Raw genomic sequence first — 12,047 nt, forward strand, 5'->3', positions numbered from 1 at the left:
TGGAGTCCCAGGGCAGGGGATGGAGGCCTGGCTGACTCACTGCTTACCCCCTGCCTTCTGCCTTGATTGGGAACAGGCCTCCTAAATACTGCCAGACCTCGTCAGGGATGGCACTGTGGCCTTAGGAGACTGGCCTGAAGGGAGACCTATTTCTTCTTGACTCTAGAGGAAGAAGAAGGATAAAGAATGGATTCAGTCTTTCTGTTCTGAAAGATGGCTGTGATGCCCGATGGCCGTGGGAAGTGGGTGGTCTGGGGGGTGGGGGGGGTGCAGCGGTTTGTCTTGCAGCTGAGATCAAGGCAGCCTGAGAAGTGAGGGAGTCAGTGATGGTTGTTGGTAGAGACCAGAATCAGCACAGTGATGATGGTCCATGTGAGGTGAGGGGATGGAATCTCAGAATTCAGAAGGAGGCGAGCAGAGGTCTGCAGAGCTAGGCGTGGGGTTCTGGAGGGACAGAGAAGAACTTGGGCAGCTGATGGAAAGGCAGTGGTCTGCGAAGGTAGGTGAGTAGGAAGGCCATGGGGCACTGGAGCCCAGGAAGGCACCAGGAGGTCAAGACAGCAGATGTGGACAGATCTGTTGGTAGATGGTGAAGACACTTCTGTCAGGCCACCCACCAGTGAGACAACCCACTCACCCCAGAGACAGCATCTTTCCTCTGCCACCTATCCAGTGGCATCATCACGGTTAGTTTTTGATTGTTGAACCATAGGAGGTCTTTGACAAATTGGACTCTGCATTCATCTCATCTCTGACATGTAGTACAAGACTGAAGATAAATTTTGCATTTGAAAAAACATTTTTGCCCTATTAGGAATAAATATAAGAAACGGTGTACTCCCGAATCCAGGCAAGGATTTTATTCCACCTAATCCGTGGTCCAGTTCTGGTTTGTCTGGAAAATCTTCAGGGACCGTATCAGTGATCAGCAAAATAACTTCAGGTGAGTAATGACGTTTACTCCCTAAATGATAAGAAGCAGGTTCTCCCGGTGTGGCTGGGTGAGTGCAGAGAGACAGGATGACAAGCTATGGAACCATGAGGGCCTCTCTGTGTGGAAACCCTGACCTTTTTTGCAGGCCTGTGCCCCTTTCTCTCACATGGGAGCAGGCCCTGGGGGCTTGACCAGCTCCCTTGGGCTCTGCCATCGGGAGTAGCAGGGGAGGACAGCAGAATTCCCTGGCTTGAGGGAAAAACAGTCTTACAGAGTCTGGTGGGCTTACCAGGTGGCGCTAGTGGTAAAGAACCCACCCACCCATGCAGGAGACATAAGAGACTTGGGTCTGATCCCTGGGTCAGGAAGATCCCCTGGAGGAGGGCATGGCAACCCACTCCAGTACTCTTGCTTGGAGAATCCCCATGGACAGAGGAGCCTGGCGGGCTATAGTCGATAGGGTCACAAAGAGTCAAAGGTGACTGAAGCGATTTACATGCACACACGCACGCACAGAGGCTGGTTTCTGAGGCCCTGCTCTGTGGTCTGCGACCTCTGGGTATCACAGGGTCTGCCTTGTTCTTGTCCCTTCCATCTCATGGCTCAGCCTCAGCCCAGGGCATCATTGGAAGGTAGACAGTTTGGAAGGCGCTGCCCACGCTTTTTCAGTAGATGAATGAATTTCAGATGCACCCCACACAGGCAGCCCCTACCATGTGCGTCTTCCCCTTCCACATGCCAAGTAAACCCCTGGGCTTCTCTTCTCTCTGCCTTTGTCCATTCCGTGTTCATATATTTTAAGGAGTTTGAAAGGGAAAGAAAGAACATATCCACACCCACGTACTCACCACCTAGCGTGTAAAGTCAGCCTCTGCAAACACACGATTGCCTTTCTTTCCTTCCTTTGTGGCCTTCCCCTCCACCCCCAACCCTGTCCAAATTGGGTGTTTATTATTTCCACAACTTTTTTTTTTTTAGGATACAAGAAATACCTAGCATGGTTTTGCATGTTTTAAAATTTATATGCATATAATCCTGGATCTCCACTCATGTTAATAATGCATTATAATGCATATATGCATTAATAATATATACAGCAATTATACACACATAGAATATATTTCACATTTGTGTAGGATGACATGCAATGTATATGTGTATGATACCATTTATTATTTATACTAGAATATAACTTTTTTTAAAGTTCAGGTATAGTTGCTGATCAATATTATATAAGTTACAGGTGTGTGTTATAGTGATTCACAGTTTTTAAAGGTTATGTTCCTTTTATAGTTATGAAATATTGCCTATATTCTCTGTCATGTACAATATATCCTGTGACTTATTTTATACTTAATAATTATACTGCTTAATCTCCTGCCCCTCTCTTGTCCCTCTCCTCTTCCCTCTCCCTGTTGGCAATGATTAGTTCTCTCTATCTGTCAGTCTGCTTTTTTGTTATATTCACTAGTTTGTGTAAGTGATATCATAAAGTATTTGTCTTTCTCTGACATAGCATAATGCCCTCCAAGTCCATCCATGTTGCCACAAATGGCAAGATTTTGTTCTGAGCGACTGAACTGAACTGAACTGAATATTCTATGGTATATATGTACCATATCTTTGTCCGTTCATCTGTTGATGGACACTTAGAACATAATTTACTCATCTGGTCTCTTCTTGGTGAACATGAAGGCTGTTGATCATTTTTACAGTTAGAAAGAGTGCTGGAGTGAACACTTTCGCCCCCTATAGGTGTGCACTTGTGACATGATCACATTAGGTTAAAGGCTGTGCTCATCTTTGACTTCACAGATTCTGCCCAACTGCTGTCTGGCAGGGTGCAGGAGTTGTGCCGTGTCCTTGATGCCTCTTGATACCGTCAGGATTGCAGATGTGTGCTCATCTGAGGGTGTGCAATGGCATCTTACTATGGCGTCAACCCGCATGTCCCATTGACTAACGAGGGTTGAGCATTTTCTCTTGTGTTTACTGATTCTACCTTTTTTCTGTCTGTGATTTCCTTGTTCTGATCCTCTTTCCATTTTTCTTATTTAGTCACCAGAGTTGCAAAAGGTGCTTCAGCTGACCAACACAGCTCCCGATACATGAGCTCCAGACTGTTTTTTCCACTCTGCCTTAAGTAGTTGCCAAGAATGCTCTGTGTTGGGAAGACACAGAACAACTCTTCCTCTCATGTGCTCTTCCTAACGGGTCTAACTTCCTAATGGATCTGTGTTATTTGTATAACAGCCTTCATTATTCCACATGCACCTTTAAGCCTTTGTAATAAGGCTCATTATAGATACTTACCCATACAACATGTATTGTTTACTTGCTATGAATAAGGCTTTCCATGGACCGCCTGGAACACTAAGATGAGTAGGACCCAGTTCCTGCCCTTAAAACACTCTCAAGGCGGAAATGACATAAAAAGTGAATGTATTTAGTGAATTTTAATAATGACTAATTTTCTGGTTCTGGACAAGAATAGCTCTGGTTAGAATTACTTATAATGGCTAAACAATTAACATAACCTGTATGCAAATCAATAAGAGGAACCTATATGCTGATCAATAAGAGAACGGTTAAATGAGTTATGGTTTAACCATACTCTGAAATTCGTCCATACTAACATGGAAGGCTAACTCTTCTATATTATTGAGTGGAAAAAAGAAAATTCCAGAACAGGCTAAACTGATTATTACAAACAGAAAGAAAATTCTAAATGTCTCCTTTTTTTTAACAAACCAACCCACCAGCCTCCTTGCGGGTACAGGCCACAGTCTCAACACTGTCTGTACACCTCACACCCCATCCCCCTGTCTTTCTAACAGTGTGGTGTGGTAGAATGTTCTGCTCCGAATTCACTCTTTATCCTAATGCTTTTCCCCTTGAAAATCAAAACCTAGTTCTCTGTTGCCCTGTGCCCTTGTCCTTTACCCTTGTTGGTGTCCTGTGCATGTCTTTCCAGTAATGAGCATTTTCTTTTGCAAATCAGTTGGTTCCAGCTCTACAAGTTCTAGTGGACTGGCTGGAAACTATATCCCTTCCTTTCTGAAAAAAGAAATCAGTTCTGCTCTGCAGAGGGTCCACTTGGCACCTATTCCCGATCCTTCCCCGGGTAAGTTCTATTTGGGATTATTATTATTTGTGAATTTATTCAAACATAGTTATTAAACAAGTGCTTTGTGCCAAACATGGTAGGCCTAGGGTCCACAAATGAAGAAGACAACAAAATTCCTTGTCCTCCTGGAACCTGTACTCCACAGACAGCAAGTAAACCAAATAAGATGCTCCACAGTGCTAAGGGGAAAAGAAAGCGGGGAACAGGGAGCACGGGGCAGGAGTGTAGGGTGCAGACGGGCATTTTACACAGGGCGGCCGAGGGAGACCTCACTGCAGAGGGGCCATCGGGTAAAAATCTACAGGAGGTGAACAAGCAAACTCTGTATTTTGGGCTGTTAGTGCATGGGCCTGCAGGCAGAACGGGCCTGGCAGATGCAAGGAAATGGCAACCCACTTACAGTATTCTTGCCTGGAAAATTCCTTGGGCAGAGGAGCCTGAGGGTCTGCAGTCCAAGGGTTTGCAAGAGTTGTACACAACTCAGCGACTAAACCACCACAAATTCCATGGGCAGAGGAGCCTGGGGAGCTACCGTCCATTGAGCTGCAGAGAGCTGGACATGACTGCGCAACTGAGCACACGCAGGAATGACACGAGTGTTTCTGGCCTGACTGCTATAGGACGAGGTTGTCCTTAATTGGGAGGGCCAACTCCAGGAATGTGGCTTCTCTTGAGCTCTGCTTTTCTGATATTTATGTCACCGAGATGCTCTTTGCTGTACTTTGTGTGGGCCCAATCAATCAGACCCACCTTTCTCTTTCCCTACAGGCTATTCTTCCTTGAAGGCTGTAAGACCTCACCCTGGGCGACCGTTTTTCCACACCCAACCTAGAAGCACTCCTGGGTTGCTGCCCCGGCCTCCAGCCGCCCAGCCTGTACACGGCAGGACGGACTGGATCGCTAAGTACGCGTCTCGGCGATGACTGTCATGAAACCTTTTGTAGGGAACAGTAGGACCCTGTCCCTTGGCCAGCTGGTATTCCACCTGCAAGAGACTTTCAGTTGGTGGAAAAGCAAACATTTTATAGTTATTCTTCTGAACTGAGACATTTCAATATTCTTTTTTAAAGTTTTTTTTTTTAATATTGATTTGAATGCAGTACTTTTTTTTTGTACAAAGTTATTTTATTCTAAAACTGGGTCCCATTATTTTCTTAAACAGCAGCATTTTGTATATATGGATTATGTTTTAGCATTTTATACAGTCAACTTTGTAAGGAACTTTTTAAAGATTAATTGATTTTCCTTTGGGGTTCCAGATAATATTTTATACAGATTTTTAAAAATATAATAATATTGATGCAGTATTGCAACAGGGGTGCAATTTACAGCTACGCGATAAAGGGTTATTTCCTCAACGTGTGTGGATATTTGTGAAGTGGTTAAATTTTAAATGTGGCATATTCGGTACTTTAAGCTTTTCTGGACTGACGTCAGTGCTAGAAAACTGACCATCTGCCGTTTCTCAATACCGTGTTATTGGTTTGACTTTTTAATACCGCTGTGCTGTTCTGAAAGTACTATTACATAATTCACTTTGTTTTCTTTTTACTCCCCAGATGAAAGAAGTCTAAGTAAATATTTTTAGAAATGTTTACAACACGTGTATTGGTGGCTGGTGATAATCCAGCTGAAACCAAGCTATGCCATCACATTCTATTTTCTTCCATTTTTGAAGTCACTTTCTATAAGTACCCATAAAAGGGAAGCTTTTGAAGCCAAAAGGTTCTCCACATAAAGGTTAACACAGTGACTTAAACTTACATCCCTGCCAAGATGCATGACCCAGAAGTAAAGTTTCAAAGTAGCACAACCCTTAGAATGTTGCATTTAGCTCAGTTCTCCAGGCCTGGCCAGAGACAGACGATGAATAATCATTGTCTGCCCTCTGGTCCAATTATCAGGGCAATTTGGGGAGCAAGAAAAAATAGATGGCAGAGGTCCCACTGGTCTGTGAAGCCACAGTTACCATGATGTCAAGTGTCCATCATGTGCCACGTTTGAAGAACTCTAAACCCTTGTGTAGTTTCTTTCAACAGTGAGAACTCCATTGGGCAGAGGCTGTCCCATTGAGAGGAATGTTTACAGCAGTTTTGAAAATGACAAAGCTAGTTTGGAGACAGAAAAAGGAAGTCCACTCTGATCCACCTCTGTCAGGCACACTCGCCTCCACTCGTGATTATCTGAAAGACAAGAAAGAAGGTCACTGCCAGTGAACATGACGTCATCTCTAGAGTGCATAGACTCACTTTCTCCCAGGGCTCAAGTCACTTTTGTTTGGTTCTAGGATATAGCAAGTGGAGTCAATGAAATTGTCATTTTTGTAAGTTAAAATGTTAAATGAAAATGAATATTGGTACTTTGATAGGGTTCAGCCTAATAAGTGGGTAAATTTTTGTGTTGATGTATTAATAATATGTTGCAGCCCAAGGTTCCCAAAGGGCCCTCACCTAAAATCAGGGAGCAATTTGTGTTTTCGAGAATCTGACTCAAAAAGGTACTTGACCAAGCACCATGATTGCTGGGGGCATGCAAAAAGCAAATGATGGATGTGCATTTCAGAGGTCATATTTTCCTGTTAACAAACTGGCAGCAAAGCTTCAGGAAATAAATATGTATATGTAAGCACAACTTGAAGCTGAATTTATTTCTGTACTATATTCTCATTATCTCAGTCAACAGAGAATGTGTTTTCAGAGATGAGTCCTTTACTATGCAGTTAATATTTATTTCCCCTTTCTGTATTAGGAATAAAAGTTAATCTGAAAGCTTACCCACCTTGCTAGAAAGCTGGTTTAAAATAATAAATACCCTCTAGAGAACCAGATGGATTATGAATGCCATATTCTTGGTCCTCTAGCTTATGTTAAGGTCATTACATTTTAATTGAAAAACCTACTTACCTGGTTACTATACATTATAAAATTGTTTTTCTATTACTTTTGTAGGGCCTCAATGCAGAAAATATTTCTTTTCGTCCTCTTCCTCTTTCCTTTGTTTATCAGCAGTTTCCCTTATTCATTTGAAAGTCAAGAAGCTGACTGCATTGAGTAAACTAGAAGGCTGAAAAAAAACAAGGTCAGTTCTAAAGAACTAGCAAAATCCTCTAAAGTTCTCTTTGATTCTCACCCTGAAATGGGTAAAGGATGCATTGAGCATACAAGCTGTTTACTATAGAAAGGGAAAAGTCACCAATACTTTGTTAAGTAAAAAGAAAATACTGCCTGTTGCCTGTATTTTTAGTTACTATAAGATTATAAAATCTACTACAAGACACCAAGAGGAATGATAAGTTTAACTATACCTATCCATGACTGTACCTCATGTCAGGCATAAAGTTTTATGGGACGTCAGGAGATGGTATAGTGCCCAAGGGTTCGGTGACAGTGGTTATGCCAAAGGGTACGTGTGTGAACTGCAGGGAAAGTTGCATGAGCTAAAAGATATTCTTCATGTGATTGTTCATTTCACAGTAAGCTGCCATTAATTACTAAGCCCTCACCCAGCTCATATATGATTTAAATAGGAAGAAAACCGATTTTCTCAAGCAGTTTCTTACAGATCTCTTGCTTCAAGGACCATAAACATCTAGTAAACGGATGCTGTGTCATATTCTGGAATGATAAAAAACACTTGACTCCAGACAAGCCATGTAAAACAGAATTGTTTTTAAGTACAAATCACCAGTACTGTTGGAGTTCACAGGCACCATGTTTTCTTACGAAGTGGCATCAAGCCATTGTTTTGTGCCATTTAGGAGAGAAAAAGAATACAGGCTGTATGTTTTAGCTCAGTGTGTGATCCAAAGCAATATGTTTATAAGAAAATGTTTGATGTACTAATTATTTTCTATCATTTAAAGCATACTGTAGCAACTTGTTTAAGATATGTGGTTAATTTTTAGAATTATTTTTACAATTTCCAACCAAAGTACTGTATTTTATATAATTTATTGTGAGGACCTTCTCATGGAAACCAACAGAAGACAAACTGGGGGGCAAATATCACATTAATCTGTATTATCAGTTTCTTACAGACACTGCTAATGTGAATTTAAAATGGCCTGAATAGTCTTCTGATCTTGGACATTTCAGTACTGACAGCAATTTCGTCACTTGACTTGATTACAAGGGAGCAACTAAGAATATATTTAATTATAAAGCAAATATTCATAATGATGAGAAGATAGGAGGACCGAAAACTCTGTACTCAAGCCCCTTCTGAAATAAAATGTTCCTTTTTGAATAGTTTGTCCTAAGGTGTCTAAAAACGTTAACTTTACTTAAGGAAAATTCTGCTCCAAATAAAGTTACAGTTTAAGAAAAATTGATTTGAGTGTTCTGTTTTTCTTGTTATGTTCTTCCATCAAACAATAACAGTACTATTTCCTAATTTGAAATTTTCATATAACTTAATACCTATTAGAGTGTTTACTGCGGTGAAATTGGTAGCATATACTTAGACCAGCAGTAGGAAGCGGTATTTTGCAATGTGAAGACTATTTAAATTTAGCTTTTAGCAAATTAGGTGACTAGGAATATTTTAACAAAACAAAAAGCACATCAAAACAATTGCTTCTTACTGATTTCTTCATGATAAATACCTACCTTGTATTTTTCTAGCTTTCACAATACACTCACATGTACAATATAAACATGTACAGTATAAACCTTCAAAAGAAGCTCCTACCTTCATGAATTCCTTACAGGATTCCACAGGAAATTCATTTACCAAACATTCTTTGAGTCCTTGAAAGAATTTTGAGGGAAAATGATTTACCAATCAACCTTGTGCCCTCGCCTATCAGAACACCCCCAACCTGAGTGTGTCATCACCCCATTTGTCTAGTGACCCCCCATCTCCCCTCAGCCCTCCCTCCACCTTTTCAGATGCCCCATAGATTCAAGCTCTCAGTCATCCTTCCTGCTATCAAAGCCTGCTGTTAGAACAGCTGAGACTGAATTTAAACCATTGTGACTCTTTCTAGAATGTTTACTTACAAAAGCTCCTCTTAAACTGATTTTTAAAGCTCTTGATTTTTGTTAAGGCAATGTTAGCTGCTACTGGGGGGAAGGGTCAAAGGCTGAGACAAGTTCCCATGGCCTCTGAATATAAATATATATATCCAGTAGGTAGAAAGACACGGTGAATAAGACTGTCCCAGGTTGAGAGCAACTCCAAGGGTCTCCAAGAACAGAATAATTTCAGGGGCTTCCAAGGAGCAGAATGACCTAAGGGTACTTTCATAGAATGGCAGAATTATAACAGGATTTTTTTTTTTTCTCCACAAACCTGTTTAGTGAGTCTTATGACATTGGCTTAGTTTCTCTTTCAGGTAAACAAGATTGCTAGGATGATGTAACCTCTAATTTATTAGGTTGGACATATAAGTGTCTTTTATTTTTGGTTAGAAGACAATAGTAAAATACCAGCAATTTGATACGGTTCAACCAATTAGAAGAAGCAAATAGATACAGAGGTTTAACTGATCAACAAAGTTGATAATAGTGCTTTTCCTGTATAGTTCAATGAAAGTGAATCTTTGCAGAAAGGTGAGCAGGAAAATGATAAAGATCACCACCTCCAGCAGGTCTGAAAAATATGGCTTGCCTACCTATGTCAAACTGAGTAATGTCTGTGTTAAGTCAGAATTAGAAAGATGAAATTGAATATATACTATTATCCCTGTTTGAAAATGACTTCCAGTTCTAGGGGTGCCCAGCTGTTCTTATTTGCTTTTCTTCTTACTTTACATACTTTTTCTGGATACTTTCTTTTACTGCCAGATTAATCCATCTCAGTCCTCTCTTCTGAGTTGTCACTGGCCTCTTTCTTTAAATGTAAAAAAAAAAAAGTATTTTTTTAGTTAAAGTATAGTTGATTCACAAGTGTTATGTTAATTTCTGCTATACAGCAAAGTGCTTCAGTTATACATAATTCTTACTTACTATTCTTTTCCCTTATGGTTTTTCACAGGATATTGAATATAGTTCTCTGTGCTATACAATAGGACCTCATTGTTTATCCATTCTATATGTAATAGCTTATATCTGCTAACCCTAACCTCCCACTGGCCTTTCAGCTGTCTAGTGACATTTACAAGTGTGTGGCTTGTGAGAATAAAAGACAAACCCATTCATTATTATGTCCTCCAAATCTTTATGGAGCTAGAAACCAAAGCATCATTCATTGTTTCTTTCCACAAGTGTTCTCTGAATGTCTTCTCTGCCCTAAGCATTATTCTAGGATCAGGGTATACAAAGGTACATTTTAAGAAATATGAAAACCCCCTAACCTGTTGCAATTTACATTCTATCAAAATTCCAGACAGATAATAAATAGTATATTATATGACAATAAATGTTACAAAAAGTAAACAAGGAGGATGGAAAAGAAAGTGTGTGTGTGCTTAGAGGGCATCAGTTTAGACTTCTCTTCCTCCCATCCACCCCCTTAATATCTTACCTTTTCTTACCTATCTTCTTCTAATTTATGATGCTACTGTAATACACACGGATATTTCCAGGTTTCTCTTTCCCCACCCTGAACAGTCTCAATTCACTCTCCCTGTTTTTGCCAGAGACATCTACAGAAAATAAAATCTGATCATCTCAGCTGCTGCAATTGATCAGCAGCACAGGCTTCTCAAGACAGCTATTTTCAAGAACCCCTCCTGGGTCTGAAAACAGTAATCAACATTTATAGTCTGCGAAGGCAATGGCGACCCACTCCAGTGCTCTTGCCTGGAAAATCCCGTGGACGGAGGAGCCTGGTGGGCTGCAGTCCATGGGGTCGCTGAGGGTCGGACACGACTGAGCGACTTCACTTTCACTTTTCACTTTCATGCATTGGCGAAGGACATGGCAACCCACTCCAGTGTTCTTGCCTGGAGAATCCCAGGGACGGGGGAGCCTGGTGGGCTGCCGTCTATGGGGTCGCACAGAGTCGGACACGACTGAAGCGACTTAGCAGCAGCAGCATAGTCTGCGAAATAGGAGAGGCTGCCTCAGGAAACAAGAAATAGTCCTTTTGGTGGCATATATTTTTAACCTTAAAATTTGTGTGAATTTTTCTATAAAAATTTTTGATAGTCTTAAAATGTTTTAAAGCTCTAGCTTAATTACCACCCAGATTATAATTGTAGCCCCACTGACACCCCTATCCCAAGGCCCCCACTTCCTCCCATCCAAGAAGGTGCTATATTTAGCCTGTGGATTAAATCAGTTTTGTCGAAAGTGTAGGAAATGAAGACGCTCAAGAAGATTCACTGAGTCAAGGAAGAGGGAAGAGGAAATATATATAAATTAAAATACACGAATAAATAAAATATATACAAGTATGTGTATGTATATAATGTATAATAATTAATAAAATTGTAGAATTGTCAAAAGAAAGGCAGACTGCCACGTGCAGCGCCTCATTTGGATGTGTCTGGAGTCTTGGAAGCTTGACTACCCTACGTTCTCCTACAAATGGACCTTGAGAGCTTGTTTGGAGGTTCTAGCAGGGGAGCGCAGCTACTCGTATACCCTTGACCGAAGACCGGTCCTCCTCTATCGGGGATGGTCGTCCTCTTCGACCGAGCGCGCAGCTTCGGGAGGGACGCACATGGAGCGGTGAGGGAGGAAGGGGACACCCGCCTAGCCAGCCAGATCAGCCGAATCAACCCTGGCGATCAATGGGGTGACAGATGTCGCAACCAGATCGCCCTCACATCCGAGAGACACTAGGAGTGCACGCAGTATATAAACTACAAGAAATTTTTGTCTTTTAGCATATGTCGACTTTTTCTTTGCTTTCTAAATGCCGGATCTCTAAATTATATCTTAAACTAAGGTCCAAACCTAGCTAACACTTAAAAATTATTCCCTTTAATTGCAAAATTTGCTATTAAAAAGGGCTCGATTTGGAGTTGTTTGCGTATTATCCAGCATGCCTTGCAGATGGGTGGAGCATGCTAAATATTGCCGTCTCTATTGGTGAAAT

The 12,047-nt window shown here is 41.2% G+C and overlaps 1 protein-coding gene across 2 annotated transcripts in view; it reads left to right on the top strand.

Moving 5' to 3' along the window:
* Positions 1-8,391, top strand: part of CILK1 (ciliogenesis associated kinase 1) — a 46,570-nt gene extending 38,179 nt beyond the window's left edge. Inside the window, exons 12-14 of one of the 2 annotated variants that reach the window (XR_005722702.1) lie at positions 815-943; positions 2,750-4,058; positions 4,830-8,391. Coding sequence is in view for 1 of the 2 variants with exons in the window: in XM_040249454.1 (XP_040105388.1) it covers positions 815-943; positions 3,936-4,058; positions 4,830-4,984 (407 nt within the window). In the remaining variant the exon portion in view is untranslated. The remainder of the gene's footprint in view (positions 1-814; positions 944-2,749; positions 4,059-4,829) is intronic. The other variant, XM_040249454.1, reaches the window with a different exon arrangement.
* The last annotated feature ends 3,656 nt before the right edge of the window (positions 8,392-12,047 follow it).

This window comes from Oryx dammah, unplaced genomic scaffold, assembly GCF_014754425.2.
Source record: "Oryx dammah isolate SB20612 unplaced genomic scaffold, SCBI_Odam_1.1 HiC_scaffold_11, whole genome shotgun sequence".
Classification (NCBI taxonomy): Eukaryota; Metazoa; Chordata; class Mammalia; order Artiodactyla; family Bovidae; genus Oryx; species Oryx dammah.